Genomic DNA, 16,389 nt, shown 5'->3' on the forward strand with positions numbered 1-16,389 from the left:
CTTCTTTCTGCTCATCTTTATATCACTTTAATTTCAAGTACCAAGTGACTACCACCCCTGTGAAAACTGCAGTGATATTTATATAGAAAAATAAGAAATGTAAGGGTTTAGACAAAAAACAATCTTTAATACTTAGCTTTCTGAAAACTACTCTAGCGATAGAATAAAAGAAGAGAAGTCAAAATCCCAGGACCAGAGAGTTTCTCTAGACCACCTGTATGTGTTAACATAGCCTTCAGAAAGATAAATAGCAAAGATTTGCAAGGTTGCTAAGTGCTAAGCTTAAGGAAGAATACAATATATGTGGTTTTGTGAGTCCCTGCAGTGCATAGACATTTAGATAAAGGAGAATGTATTTAGGGTAATTATTTCTCAAGAGGTTTAAGAAATAGAGTTTTAGATGCCTAATAGGGAAGAGTGACTTGTAAGAGAAAGAAGGCAAGGGGTCTTGTGACAAGACAGCTGAAGGCATGAGGACTGGGAACTGGGAGACCTTAGCCCCTAATTTCTGGGCTTCAAAAGCTGCATTGCTCCTTCCAAAACCCAAACTACAGAGGAGGGAGAGCTCGCTGTAGTGACCTAAGTTTGAAACTACAAGCACATCTGGGCACTGCTGAAAATACTGATGTATTGACTGCCCTTTGACTTCCTCTGAAAGAAAACAGGAAACATCCATTCTTTCCAGTCAGAAGGCAACTCCTTGAGTGATTTTCTGTGACACCAGAGATCAGAAATCACTATTGGACTCCTTTGCTTTCAGCATTTCATTTCTGTGTTTCAGGGGAGTTCAGCTAGCAATTTCTTTATCCTTGCCTTGATTTTACTTGTAGCTGGTGTTTTCTGTTGCCTGAAGTAGAGCTCTTAACCATCAATTCATCTCTTTGTTATCATTTGTGAATGTAAGAAAGAATAATTGATGGCATTGGTGTAAAATCCTACATTTAACAATTTCCTGAGGGTTTAAAGCTTTTCTCTCTATTGCTTTAGAGATTAAAAAAAATAAAAATCCCATAGGCTCAGGTCATAATTGAAAACACACTACTTTCAATATAGATTAAAGAACACACAGGAATGAATGCCTTTAATTCATGTAGACCCAGCCCTGCAATCCCTTTTTTCACTGTTACCGTCTGTTAGCCACCAATTTGAAAACAGCAGAGAAATGATTTGATTTCATAATCAAATAGCTGAGCAGAAACCATTTCCTCCAGCGCAGCTTTTACATTTATATTTAAATGAACTGCCTGTGGCTGGGAAGTTCTGCCTCATTTAGAGACAGGAGTTAAAAAGACCTACTGTGCGACACAGGACAAGGCAGAATTAAGAGATCTGGGTGAATTTCAAGTGTCTCAGAGCAGGAAGAATGCATACCACTTGTTCACGTGTGCTGAGACTGAATACACAGACAGGTCAGCCCACGGTAAGCCTGGTCTCATGTGTAGATCCTGGCCACTGCAGATTGCCCACAGCAGGACCAAGTCTGAAGGGCCTCCAGGAAGTGACCCTGCTTTGGTGTAACCTGATGTGGTTTTGCTGCTGGAGTGATACCCGTTTACACCGTCTCTGGCTGACATTGGTGAATAGCGTCACTGTTTGCCACTGGCCTGTGAGAAACTTTGGACAATGATGGGAAGTAACTGAGAGCTAATCCAGCAGTTAAAGGAGTAATGAACTAGCATCTCAAGGTACTGGAGACCTGTCTCTTCTTTTTCCTTGGTAGAGCTACAGCTAGGAAAGAGCTTTAGGTTAAACACCAATTTAGTAACAGTCTACTGCACTTGGTCCTCCCCCTAAAACTTTATTCTTTATTAACTTCTTCACAAACAGGAGCTAATTAATCACACTTCTTTACAGTCAGGAAAATCCAGGTATTGGAGTAATTGCCCAGGGCCCGTCAGGATACCAGCATGATGGAAATGATATGAGCTAGCAGTGACTGGTGATCCTATCCACCTGAGAACAGAAATGACCAACTCCCAGGGGGGATCTGCTGCCTAGCTTCATTCCTCTCTCTCTCTCTCTTTTTTTTTTTTTTTTTTTTTTTTCCCTGTGGGGATGCTGGTAGTCTCACTACATGACAAGTCACTATAACTTCACAGCAGTGAGAATGACAATATATAACTAAAGCATAAATCAGGAGGAAAAGTTCAATGTGCAGCAGAACCCTTCTGAGACAAGTTTTCAATAACTCTCTCTTTCCCTTTGCACGTGCTCTATCTTCAGGTGTTAAAACAAGGAAGTTGCCACTCATAACTTGTATTTGCTCCTTGATTCAGGTCTCTGGTTCCCCACTCAAATTTCCCAGTCAAGTGTTAGTAAAAGTACTAGCACTGAGGGCTCCTGCTGCAGACAAAGCGCTGTTATTCTCCATCTACAGGCTGCAGGCTCATGCTGAGCTCTGCAGGAGAATAGACTGCAGAGGCACTGAGAGGAACAGCAAAAGAAAATGCCAAGCAAAATTTACAGAAGTGGGGAAAATATTGTCTTCCTGGCTGCTTCTAAGAGTTTCCTTGCTGTATTTTGTTGCTGAAAAGAAGATGGCTGTACAAATGTAGAAGTTTGCAGGGAACTGTAACAAGATGTAGACAAAAACCAAGTGGTCACCAAGGTTTCTGCTACAAGTTGAAAGATAAGTGAGGCAAAGGAAGAGAGTCCTCTGAAAGAAAATGTCTCTTGCTGCTAATGACTATGCTTTATAATGGAAAGAAAAGTTACTGCCCTGTGCAGCTGGCTGTCACAGAAGCAAAGGCTAGTGGCATCTAAGTGGGAGAGAAGGCAGGAGTGACGGAGTTTGTTGAGGGGGGTGCGTAATGGCCAGTGTATTTGTCAGCCTTCCAGGAAGTCTTCATACTGGTGTTTCATACTTCTAAAAAATGTCTGCTAGTAGTTTTGGAAAAGGGGATCTGGAGTTACTGTTCTCTCTTGTCCTTTACTTTCCTTTTGTTCAAAACCTTCTTTAAAAATTAAAAACGTATATACATATTTATATATTTACATATAAATGTATATAAAAGAAAAAGAAAGACAGGGAAAGGAAGAAAAAATCTGAATAATTTGACCAAAAATAAACTCCCCATATTTGCTGTAATCTGAAAGATGCAATTCAGAATTCATAAAATACTGAGTTACTTCCTCCCTAGTTATTCTGCTCACTTCTTTTTTTCTGGATTTCTATCAATTTTTGCCCATCATCAGTGACTACTATTGGCACTGTTACTTGAATTACCTATCTCCAGGTAGCTCAGGGCAACTTACATCTCTTTTTACACATCCTGATGTGATAAAACTTCAAAGAAATGCAATTACAACAGTTATGAACAGTTGAGCTGTAAAAGATCAGAGATAAATTTTCATTTTCTTCCATCAAAATGTCACTAAACTTTGTCATTTTCTGTGTAACACTCACCCTATGCAGGGTGTAAGCTGAGGGCCTGGACTCTGAAAGAGTTTTTCCTCTAGTCAGTAGGAGTAGGTATTATTAGGAGGAGGGGATATTTTTTCTAATGCTAGCTGGCAAATTAATTTCAGTGGAAGTTAACAACAGGAGCAATTGTTAAACAAAATGAATAAACAGGCTTGCCTTGACTCTTGGAAATATATTTCAAACTTCAAACAAATCATTAATCAAAGTATTTGCAGAAAATTTCTTTCATGTCCTAGTGCATCTGTCCCCTTACTAATAGTTTGCAAACCCTTGGGAGCAAGCCTGAACAAGATTTCACTAGAAAACATGCATGTTATTATAAGTGTTCTTCTTCAGAATGAGCAACTGAAAAGGCAAAAGAAAGCATAATCTGCAGACAGGGTATTTTGAAGAAAGCAGTGTGTATCCTCAGCTTCATTCTTTCCTTAGCCTATCCTTGTTATGTCATAAATTTATTCTACGAGAAAGACAAGGTGCAGGCAATAAGGAGAGGAGGGGGAGGAGAAGGAAGAGGAAGACCATAAAAGATATTTTGCACTCTGGCAAAAGGGAGACAGGTCCAAGCTGGAGGTGTCCAAGATGTAAATGTGGAGTTGTGCTGAGGGTCAAAAGCAGAGTCACTAAAGGGCATGAGACACCTTGAACACCTCTAACACTTCTGGGATGCTGCAGTCCCACTGACTATTTGCATCCTCCTTTTATTTATGTATTTATTTATTTATTTTTACAATCAGCTGGTTTTACTTCATTTTACTTGTTTGTTTTTGTTATTTTATTATTATTATTATTATTATTTAGCTTCCTACTCAACAGGACTTCATCTATCCTGTAGTCTCCACAAGTTTCTTTGCCTTTCAGGGTGTCATCGTATTCCCTCCGCCGCTGATAATAATGCTTAAGGACTTTGTTTAAAATCAAGTCTATTCTACCATAAGATCTCAAAGGCAGTAGTTTCTTCAAATTTATGTGGACTAAGAGACATGTCCCATAATAAAACAAGTGCCCAAGACGTATATATTTCAGTACATACTGAAGGAAAGATTAATGCCCTCGCCATTTATTAGTCATCAGGGATTCAATTACTGGGAGAGTGACTGGAAATGGGACATCACTGCTTCCAATCTAAGTAGCTGCTACTTAGTGCTGAGGATGCGCTGTGCTTTGAAGTGGGCAAAGCATATTTCTGTGGAAAGTTGCTTAAGTCTGGGATGTTAAAGCCAGCAATGTGTTTTTCAGATGGCATGTGGTGGCACAGTGTAATAGACTGTGCTATTTGCTACATCATTGCTCATGAAATATTGTTAGCAGGGTGCAGATCATTCATCCATTAACACCCCATGAAGTCACCTTGAATCCCATGTTTCCAGAACAGTGGGAAAGACCTCTATTTCACAGCTGAAAAATACGCCATTTAGATGCTTTCAAAGTGCCTGGTAGAGAATCTAGTTATTTCAACAACGCTCTCTTAGCTACTGCAATTTTTCAGCTTTGAGATCTCATCTGGAAGAGATGCAAATACCACTTCAGATGATCTGAGCAAGTGATATGCCAGAAATTAATATGACCCTTTGTCTCTTTGATGGCAGTTCTCTAAGAAGATGTTTTTAAAGTAGGTACTATACATACATTATTATATATATTATAGCACATTCTCTACTTAATCACACTGGGGCGTGGAAGAAAATGTTTAATTCTCATGATTTGTTGCAGCTACATCACAAACGTGAGATCAAAAGAAGCAAATCTTTGATATTAAACAGTTGCTAAAGTAATCCATTCAGATGATTTTCCTACCTGTCTAGTTTGCAGGCTGATGGCCAGGGGGACCAACAGCTTTGAACTCTGATATCTGCTGTGAGAGATCACAAAGTAATGATGGTCCATTAGTCTAGGTTTGTATGCAATACTCCTCCCTCCTGCCCTGCTTTTCTCCACCCAGACAGAGAAACTGCACGATGCTGTTAACATGTACACACTTATCTGGAATTTCAACTTCTTCTTCCCAGTGGAGGGCAGAGTGAAATGAGGGTTGTTCACGCTTCTCTTTGAGCTACTGAGTATGTCTGCTTTTCCATGGATGCAGCAAAACTGTGCTGGTTCACAGAGATGTTTCCTCTGCAATTAAATGCTTCATTTTCAGACTACGAAAAATTAAAGTTGTCAAAAACTGATGGCCCTCTAGAGGTGAGTGCAGTAGCACTGAGTTGACAGTGATGTCTAATTTCAAGGAGAGAGAAGTAACCATGCAATAATTTTACTGCTGTAATGTTTCAGTAACAACTAGATGCAGGGTCAGATAAAAAGAGCCAAATACTGAGCAACGAAATACAAAAGGAAGGCGTTTCTTTGAGTAGAACTACAGGAAACCTTGGAAACCTTCCTTTCCCACCAAAAAAGTTCACAGTGTTTGGAATCCAAACAATGTCAAGAATGAAATCTGAACTTTGACATCAGCTATGAGATACAATGTGCAAAAGAAAGAATGTCAATTAGTCCAGATTTTTATGTAATTTGTACCTGCCTTTCATCTCTGGATTTTATTTCTTTATTTATTTTTACAAATAGCAAATATCCTTTTTTCTTGATGGTAACTTCCATGTGAAACTCTTGGGATAGCTAGTATTAGCCACGCAGCTAATGTTTGTCTGCTCTGATGCCACCCATATACACGTATTTGAAGAAGACCCTGGGGGCCAGGAACAGCCTCATATATTCCAGAAAGGATTTAGTAAGGAGTAAGAGATGAGACAGAAAAGTCAGGCCTTCTGTAGTTGGAGAGGAGCCCAATGAAACTAAGAAAGTCTAGAAAACATGAACCAGCAGGGAAAAAAAAAAAAAAAAAGCCCCACAACAATTTAAGATATTACAACAGTGGGAAGATGTCACAATAAGTCATCAAATATTCCACAAGCTACTGCCATAGGAACTATGAAAGGAAACAATGGGGTTAACCTACAGGAAGAGAGGTTGATAAAAGAGAGAGAGGCTGAATGTTAAGGATAGGAAGACACTTGAATGAATTGCAGGGGAAGTCTGAGGGATCTGCATAAAAGATGTTTTTGGTGGACAGGTGACGCAGACATCTGTTGGAAATCTGGCCTTGGTGAGGGACTGTGGAACAGACCAGATGACTGCTTTTAGCTGTGCTGTTCTGTGTTCCTACATCTTTATTGCCCTTGGGTATTATATCCCTCACTAGAATACCCATAACACATTTCCTGAAAGCTTGGCTAAGTTTGCCTACTCTTCCTCCTCTCTAGATGCTCTAGCTAGAGCACCAGATGATGGGGCTCACCACTGTCTTTTGTCTGTGCATTTATCCGTGGGGAAGAGCTGGTTGCTTTCCTAGCCTCTCTTAGCATTACCAGTACAACGGCAGTCACCGACAGACATTTGAGGAGGTGCTCAGCAGGCTAAACCAGGGTGTTAGGCACTATTTTACACAGTGGATCTGTTTCTAGAGCACCCTGCCTGGCCTCTGGCTGCCCCTTGTAAGGGCTTGGGTCATACCCACATCCAGGTGTCTCAGACACCCGAGGCACCCTACACTTCAGCACCCAAGTCCCACACATGGCTTTTCAGCGGCAGACAAGCCATCATTCATCCAGTGCAAAAGCTACTACTGTCCTGAATATATTCTGAAATGACTGGCTGCACACACTGCATAACCATGGTCACGGTGTGCAGAGTGGGTGTAAAGGAACACCTGGGCGGGTCAAAAAGGGAGCAGGTTGCGTGCACCTCTCTGTAGGGTAAATGACTCTGCGAGGTAAAACACTGTAGGAAAGCAGATCTAACCATATCTGTTATTCATATCCACTCCCCTGGCAGCACGCTCCTTTGTTTGCACATATTAGCTGATGATCTGATAAGTAATACTGCTGAAATCAATAAGATTATTATTATTAATTCATGTGTAGCCCTAATTACCAAGTTAGACACACAGACTTGAACAAGCACAGGGCAGAATCTCCATCTGCCTTTGCAGGAGGAGCTGTGCCAGGGGGATTTTGCAGCGGTAGGGCTGGTGTTGGCATACTAGTTTACCTGGAGTGAGTATGAGCTGTGGTGCTTCCCTCTTCCATGGCTCCAGGATGGTGTTCTTGGTAACATACTAAATTAGCTATTCATTTGCTTTACTTATTCTTGATGTGAGGTTCTATTTCTCTAAATATTCCAATTAAAACGAGTCACAAGTACCTGAATTTAAGTCTTCCTATTGTACTGGCTGCCAATTTGTGTCATTATTTAGTTATACAAGGAAAATAAATAATCTGTGGTGTGTGTACTCTGATCCTACAGCACTGAAGCGTTTTTGTCACTGCCTTCAACAGGAACATGATTAAAATTCTTGTAAAGTGTTTAGTTAAAGCCTGAAATACCTGTGGAAGCCTGTGATAATTAGTTCAATTAAAACTGTATTCTGAAAAACCAAGTGCGGTAATGACAGTCTGGCATTCGGTGATTTTGTGTAGTAACTCCAAACTTTGCTTAATTTGCATGCTAAAAGCAGAGGCTACAGGTCCCCTTCCTTGGAGATAATTGTCATGAATATAAGCTAATGAGCAATCACAGGCACTAGCAGGCTCTGTGGCCTCCCTAAATAGCCTGATTTATGGCATGGGCCTGGTAGAGCTGGGGGAGCTGTGCCAGCCCCCATCAGCTTTCTCGCCCAGGTGCTGCTGCCCTCCCAGCAGTCCCAAGCGAAGAGCTGAGCTGCACATGAAGCAGCTCCTGCACTGCCACGGTTTGCAGACAGCAACATCGCCAAAACCCCGCTGGCTGCGCTGTGTTGATGCCCAGCTTAGCATCTGTCCCTCAGAAGGACTGAAGCAACTTGCTCAGCCCGAGGAGTGGGACTGGCTTTGGGCTCAAAGCCTTATCCCGCCGTGTTTGCCTGGCATTTTGGGCTGAGGAAGCACTTAGGCGCTATTACTGGAGTGGGAATTTTTGATGGGTGCCTGATCGCGGAGACTTTTAGCAGGAGAGTAGAGATTTATCATCTTTGCCACACTCTGCTCTCCAAAAGGAGTGGGCTGAACAGAGCCCGAGCACAGATTTTAAGCAGCCAGAGACAGGGATTAACAACAGCAAGACTTTGCCTTAAAGGATGGCTCGTTGCAAGCCAACTCCCGAAAAAAAAGGATTTTTCCAGTAATAAAGCAAGTGTCAATAGAAGCTGTTATTCTCTCATTTGTTCCAATGGGGGTGGTACATTTTTTCTCCTTTTACTGTGCTTTAACTTTAACTGTATTTTCTCTTTATTATTGATTTTAGTGGATGGGTGACTAGCTTCAGAAAAAATCAGTCTGTTTTTGCGGTAGCTTTTGTCCCCTAAAAAGAATTTTCAAGTTTGATGTGGAGACTCCGCAAAACTAAACATCTTGTGTTTGAATCAGGGAAATTCAGTTGAGTATGCCAAGTTTTGCTATGCAAAATTGGATTATTCCCTACCTTACATGCAGTCAAAATTCACAGTTGGTAACACACAAAAGCATATCCAAAGCATGCAATAAAAAGAGCTGTGGGTCTTCTGTATACTAAAACGAAATGATATTTTGGATTTTCTACTCTAACATCTGAACGCTTAGTGATTAATGTACATAGTGTTTTATTCTCTTGATTCGTTTGCAAGGCACATCATTTTTTTTTTTTTCTTGGTTAGCTTAGACTTATGACTTTACAATATCCTGGGTTTCTAGTTCATATTTCAGTCACTTTTCTTGTGGATCCTATAAACTATATATCATACACTGCAAAATGCTGATGCCCTTAGGATTTTGAGAGGGTTGGTATTTCACTTCCTTCTTACTTATTTTATCTCATGTCCAGCTTGTTGCTAAAGAATAAAGAAAGCTCAAGTTTAGAGATGTACAACCTCAGAAAGAATGAATCTTAAAAATTAGTTGAAAACATATGCTTTGGTGATTTTCAGTGTAGACAGAATAATTAAGCATGCTGTGACTGGTATAATAAAATTTCCAAATTTGACCAAAAATATCTGACAACAAAGAGAACCAGAGCAAAAGTTGTTGGGATGGGAGAAAAGCAGGATGTAGCCAGTTATGAGGACTTCTCAGGTAATGTGTTACCATGCAGACAAATTTGAGGCTGAGAGGAAAAAGGAAAAGAAGGCACCAAGGAAATATAAAGGTAGGACATACACAAGAAGGCTGGGTGTAAAGAACAAACATCGACTTGTAAGTACAGATAAACTGCAATAAATCCAAAGGGGGGCAACTTGAAGGGAGGATGTTCTATCATTATCTTTTGATTTTCTTTCTGTAATGTCTCATTTGCTGAAAGTTCTTCAGCAGCACTAACAGCAGTATCAGTCCATTAATAACTCCTGCAGCACTGAAACACCTTTTTGCTGCTGTCTGTAAATGATGGAGAAGCAGTTCAGTACTGCATGTGTATAAGTGGCTCTCTAATATCAAACCCTTGGGTTGGGGAATGAAATGAACTTCCTTACCATGTTTGACACTCATTGTTTTTCATTTAGTTTTTGTATTTTTGTTGCTTCTGATCTTTTAAAAATGATGATATATTCTGAGTTGTGCAAGATCAAAGCAGAAACCTCTCTCTCTTTAAAATGTTCTGCATTTTTTCAACACCATCACCTTAATGTTTTCAAAAGTCAATGCCAAAATTAGAGTTCAGACTTCCCACGATGCCTTTTCAAAATACTTCTTGCCCTTTTTTCTGCGGGAAATCTCTAGTAACCTGCTGCTGGTTGTTGGCCACAACTAGTTACTTTCAGGGGCCTGCATATGTTACCTCTCTTCTGCCTGAATACCTGCTTCCTCTTTGCTAGCTGTTTTCTGAGCAGCCACATAATAATTCAAAGCACACACAGGGCAAAGCCATGGAGCTTCAATCTTAGTCCAGACTTAGTCCTGGATCCATCACAACTGCCACTTGAGGTAATTTGACATTGAAAAAAGAGTTATCCTAGGCCCCATTGCTCGTAGCGCTGCTGACGCTGAGCAGTAAATAATGAAGTGCACCATCTAATTGAATTAGGCATTAGTGCTCAAAGAGCACTTGTTGAGAATAAGCATATGAAACTAGCAGTGAACAGTGACAAACAACCTAGAATTGAGTTTCAAGCCGGATGACCTTGGTGTGTTAGCTGGACTTTTTAGGAAATGCTTGGTCTTCTTGTCGATCCTACTTGCTTTAGGAAGTGCTCAAACTTTTCTTAATTACTTCAGCTGACAGCTACTTAATATGTTTAATTACATAATCAACTAGACATATCCTGTTTGCCACTCACTGTGACTTAAAAAAAAAATTAATAAAGGCAGCATAATTCAATAACTGTTATATAATCTTTTTATATTGTGACTGCAACAGTACTTTTGTAAGCTACTAATCACAATTATGCAAATGTTAATTAAGGTTATTACTGCTCAGTTTCTATTGACTGAAGAAAAAGTAATTCACAGGCACAATCAGTTGTATCACGTTGCCTCAAAAACTGTGGGTCTCTACACTCACTGAAACAAGAAATCAAGGCTCTTACGGTACATCATAGTCACTGTGCAGAAGGCAAGCATTTTCTGGAGAATTAGCCCTCCATACCATTTCCCTTCCTTATATCTCCTCGCATTTTACTTCCTAGTGAATAGTAGGATCTTACCAAGTAATATTAATGCTGGAAATGGGGTAGGGAGGATGAAAAAAGCAGAGGACGAGACAGTTTCCATCTAAGCTGAGAAATGTTAGCCAGGGTAACCTCGGTATTGCTTTAACAACTTCTGAACTTCAGGAGCCATTCAGGTGGCAATAAGCTGAACAGGATGTTACCCTTCCACGTTTCTGAGGGTGCCTCTCAAGTCATTCCCTTACACCAAACTGTTTCTCATTTTTTCTAGGTTTACTGCCCATTTTATGCTCCTAGGAAAGTGTAAAGAGGATGTGCATAGAAAGGAGTTATGTGTCCCAACGAGATCACGAGGAATAGGGAGTGAATAGTTCACCATGTACCCTGCAATATCCACAGGTCAGAAAAGCCAGCAAAAATGCTGATGCTTTGCAAACACTGACATAGAAATATTTGTAAGAGTAGAAGAGAAAGAAGCTGGATTAATGCAAGTGGAAGGAAAAAGGTACAAAAATGTCACCTATTTCCCTGCCTCACCGCTGCTGCAGTGATACACACTGCAGCCACACTGCAGACCTGTGACTGATCAAGTTGCCTAGCAAGTGGATATAAAAGGTCTAAAAATTTCCACTGCAGGTTGGAGAGGATAAAATGAACTGTTAGGTCCTGGAAAGTGCACGCCCATGCTCATGCACAAGCACAAGCCATTTATCAGTGTTTCTGGCAGGGAAGCAGAAGCATCAAACAAAGCTGCAATTAAGGGCAAAGTAAAACACCAGAGCACAAGGTCCTCTTGAGATGCTGTAGCATCCTTTGCTGTGTGCTCCTTGGCATCCTCAGCTCCTCTAGCCTCTGCTGCAGAGACTCTCTCCACGGACTACCTCCCGCTTGTGTCTGGGCACCCTCCAGTCTGAGAACAGGCACTGGCATCACATCATTTGCAGAGAGCAGATGCTACACAGACTGAGCTCAGCATGGGCTGTTTGAACTTCAGCATCCTATTTGAGACCTTTTGGGTGTGCTGTTGGGACAGTGACATCAAAAACCAGGCAGTGACTAAGGAAGGCTGAGCAGAGCAAGAGCCTGCTGTTGGTGGCTGTGCTGGCTGCCTGACCACGGGGAGTTGGGCTGAGCCAATGCGCCATGCCAAGAGGAGAGTTGTGTGCTGGGGTTGCCTCTCTCCTAGCTATGCATCTGCCAGCTGAGTAAATACTGAACTTGGTAGCATCCTTCATCACTCAGATAACTGTTTTTTGCCTCCCAGGTTAAGCTCATCATAGTCCCCATGTGTGAGAGCAATAGTTCCCCCTGTCTGGCACCAGAAAACTTGAGGCCAGCAACCCCTTGCCTCGCCCACTCACCTGCTTCTGGCTATGTCAGGTACCAAATGCCTCCTTCCCACAATCACAAAATAACCAACTTGACCTTGTTATAACTACTGGAAAATGTAGAATTAAGAGGCAAAAACAGATTCACAGTCTCTGTCCCCTGATATTGATTCATCCCCTGAATCAAGGGCCATGGCCAAAGCTGCACACTGCCCTGCTTTAGATCAGGTCTGCAGCCACCATTTGTTCTTTAGATTAGACTGCCCTGCAGAGGCTGGGACAAAATTCAGTCCTTGTCTCTGAGATCTAGCTACTCTTCCCTCTTAAGTTACCATTTTTTTTTTTTTTTCTCTGTGTGTATGTTTTGTTTATTTGTTGGTTTGTTTATTTGCAAGTAGAAAAATCTATTGATGTCTCAGGGCTTTCAATCTGACTCATTTGTCCAAAACGAAATGCACATATCAACACACAGCTTGAGCTAAAGAACGTCCAGAAGAGTGTTGCGAACAGATGAGTTTCCACTGAGTAAACACTGTAATTTCTTTTGAAGAGTCTGTTGATATGAAATAATGAACCGGTAAGCTTTGGACTAAATTGACTATCCATTTTAGTCTCTCTGGTTAATGTTGCATCCTGTGATTATCTAGTCTCATCCTCCTATTTCAGCCAAAGAAGAGTATTTTTAGCACAAACTACAGCATCTCTTTTCATCAAAGGCCAGAGAGTTTAATTGTGGCTGGTCAGTAGCAAGCACTTAATTTTGAGAAAGGAAAGACCAGCGCCATGTGTACCGCATCAGTGTTCTGCTTTGACGGATCAGCTGAAATACTGTTTTCACACTCAGTCCATTCATAGAGAAAACGAGCTTCTTAATCCTCTCTCCTGGCCCTTTTAGTCACTCTGCTCCCCGCAGCTCCTCAATTTACACAAACTACCCAGTGGGCAAGTGTGTTAGTCAGAGGCACACCTGCAATAATGCCACTGCAGGCAGCAGAAAGAAGTACCTTTTTTTCCCCTCCTGAATTGGGTGAGACACGAGTGAGAGATGTCAGAGTGACAGCTCTGGAACTGCAATCCATCTTTCTCCCATGTATGCCAGGTACAGGGCTGAAAGGGAGTGCAAAACTCTTCTGCAGAGCCACACTAATTTAACTCAGATCCGAATTGCAAGGACCACAGTAAAGGCAAAAGTACTACTTATTTCTTGGGCTTGCTTAGTATTCAGAAGAACAAAAAGCTCATTTTCTACTACCCATGGTCACTTCAGCCCAACTGTGTAAGACACCTGAGTTTGGGAAAAAAAGAACAAACTTTGCCTTTAACTTCTTAAGTTTAACATATATGCAGTCCTTTTTTTCTTCAGAAAGCAAGAGAATTTGGTAGCATACCTAGATGGTGACTTTCAGGGACTCATATGAGTTAGCAACCTAGGTAAAAAAAACACATTTGTGTATTTTAGACTAATGGCATGACATGGGCTATCTAGTGACTTCCAAATCCTGGCATGTATCATGATCGTTATATTTACAGAGGATGTTTAATGTAATCAATCATTTAATGAATAAATTAAGAATTCTCTTTTATATTTTGAAGATAAACTTTAGTAACCTGTGATTTACTAATAATTACAAGCAAACATTTCATTGTGATGGCATCTAAAGAACTGTAACCTCCTAAATGCTTAGCATTTTATTGTATACACATTCAATAAATTAGTCTTTGCTTGAAAAGAGCCGTACAAAAGCTGAGATGCACGAAGATGAAGACAAAATAACAGGGTATCAAATAAAAATAATAACAACTCAGACATACAGATCCTTCCACAGCAGTAGGAATGATAAAAAAGAATATCTCCAAGTAACAATTATTGGATGAAAGTGCCTTTACAGAAGCTAAGTCCCCACATTCCTTCCAAGACATGCACTAAGGTTGCCTTGTGCTGCTTAAAGAAACAAACCCAAAGGACGGTTCTACAAAGTGACACCTATTTTAATCCACATAGTAAAAAATAGCAGGCTTGGCAGTTATCATCGTGTTCACAATACGCTGAGAAGAACTCCCTGACTCAACACAGGGCATAAAACCCAGCTTCTGAAGCAGGAGCTCAGGACTGTGTTTGCAGCTAGAAGCTGGCAGTATAGTTGTGATGACACATGACCGAAATGCATTTTCCAAACTGGCAAGTTAAAAAGAAAAAACACCCTGAGTGAGCAAATTCAATAGAGCGGGAAAGGAAAAGGCTGGATCTTTATAACCAGTCTCCCCAGCTTGTATTACAAAACCAATGAAAAGGCATTTTCCCAATGTAACTGCAGCCCTGGGTCTTTTGTCTTTGATCATGATGCAGCACGTGCTGGCTGCAAGCCTAACCTTGGGCTGGATCCAGCGGTGGGTGACGTTTAACGCTGCCCTGGAGCAGAGTGCTGGTGAGCTGGTGGCTGGCTTCCCCCTGCTTCCTTCATCGCCCACTTCTCCATCTCTTACAGGCAGCAGGTGTATGGTCTCCTTAGCAGTCCCCCCAAAACACGCTGGGTGAAAGGCAGGAGGGCTGTTGTGTGGTCACTTTTACCTACAGAAAAAACCCTCTGGCAGACGTTCTTCCCTGCAAAGAGAAACTGCTTAGGGAGACAGAGAAGTTTTCCAGCTTCCAGTGAAGAAAGCTCCAAGATGAACTCTGCAGTGCTGGATGAATATTAGATTAGGGAAATGTGCAACTGGAGAGTGAATGTGACCGAGCCAGCTCCCTCAGGGTGCCTGTGGCAGGGTCTTGGGAGTTAGAGAGACCAGCCAAAAAGGTGCAGTTTGGTTAAGGTTATGCAGGAGATCAGTGGCTGAGCCAGAAACAAGACTTAAGGCTGCCTTTGTCCTGCCCAGGGCTAATGTTCTTTCATCTAAATCACACTGCCCATTCTGCAAATAAATCCTGCCTTTCCCTCTGCCTCAGATGTACTACTGCCTGTTCCTATTTAAAAAATCAAACTGGATGATCTAGAGGACCATGAAGAAGAGCAGGTAAATTAATGGCCCTCAAAGAACAAGAAGTGTGTTCACAGATCATTCATATGAGGGAGAGGAGCAGGGTAGTGTCGAATTTATAACAGAGATTTCTACCTTGAATATTTGTGAGTGATGTCCATAAGAGCATGATGGTAAGATCCTTTATTGTTTCTTTCTCTTTTGTTTTGTTCCCCTAATTTTCACGTACTGTCTTTCCTCAGCCTTTGACTTCTACCCAAATGCTTTTATATCACTGCTTTCATTCAAGTACTAAGGGAAATGAATAAAACTCAAGCATTTTTCTGTAAGGATGTTTAGTGTCCTCATTAAATGGCTTACCAACGAAACTCTCCAGGTTCATATTCATCCTCATACTTTCTGCCTCACCTGTGACATCTTCCCCCTGCCATCCCATCAGGGCAGGCACAGGTTTCTGTCCTGTCTTTGTACAGTGAGTTGTGCAACGATGCCCTGCTTCAGAGCCGCGTTTCAGAGGCAGGACTGCGATGCCGACGGTAGCAATGGCACTTTCACAGCACACAGCACTTCCTTACCTACATCTCCCACTGGGGGCTGTCAGCTGCCAATGATCTTTCTGAAGGGAAGAGGAGCAGAGCAAATCCCAACTCTTAATCCGATAGCATATGGTGCTGAGAAGAACGAAAGGGCCATAGTGACATTTATCAAATGAAACGGTTAAGCAGGCTGGAACAGGCCTGACACTGATGGCAGAAGTACAGCAGCAGCCCAACGGGCTCTGCTATTTGCAAAATGTGCCGAAGTTTGGACACTGCTTGCGTCAGCCGTGCAAGGGAAAACGAAAGGACAGCAGATGGCAGATTGGCAGTGGGAAGGGAGATAGAGGCTGACTTGTCTCACTATTTCTCCATACCGAGATCAATGTTTTATTCCCTTGTTCCTGGGCTGAAAGCACTCTGGCTCGTTTGGTGTGTTACGAAAGAAGTTGTGTTAGAGATTCCAGCTGCCTCCCTGCTAAGTGTCAGCAGCATGGCTCGGGGCAGCCGCATGCA

The 16,389-nt window shown here is 41.6% G+C and overlaps 1 protein-coding gene across 10 annotated transcripts in view; it reads right to left on the minus strand.

Moving 5' to 3' along the window:
• The window catches only part of LOC311434116 (uncharacterized protein), a 354,696-nt gene that overhangs the window by 71,249 nt on the left and 267,058 nt on the right, over positions 1-16,389 (minus strand). For 4 of the 10 annotated variants that reach the window (XR_014691265.1, XR_014691268.1, XR_014691271.1 and 1 more), the window contains one exon: positions 5,219-5,276. The exons of 3 other annotated variants lie outside the window; for them this stretch is intronic. Coding sequence is in view for 1 of the 7 variants with exons in the window: in XM_084514018.1 (XP_084370144.1) it covers positions 5,223-5,276 (54 nt within the window). In the remaining 6 variants the exon portion in view is untranslated. Of the gene's footprint in view, positions 1-5,218; positions 5,277-14,731; positions 14,931-16,389 lie in introns of all 10 variants that reach the window. 3 more of the 10 variants (XR_014691267.1, XR_014691272.1, XM_084514013.1) reach the window with 2 other exon arrangements.

Source organism: Aythya ferina (assembly GCF_964211825.1).
Source record: "Aythya ferina genome assembly, chromosome: 1".
Lineage (NCBI taxonomy): Eukaryota > Metazoa > Chordata > Aves > Anseriformes > Anatidae > Aythya > Aythya ferina.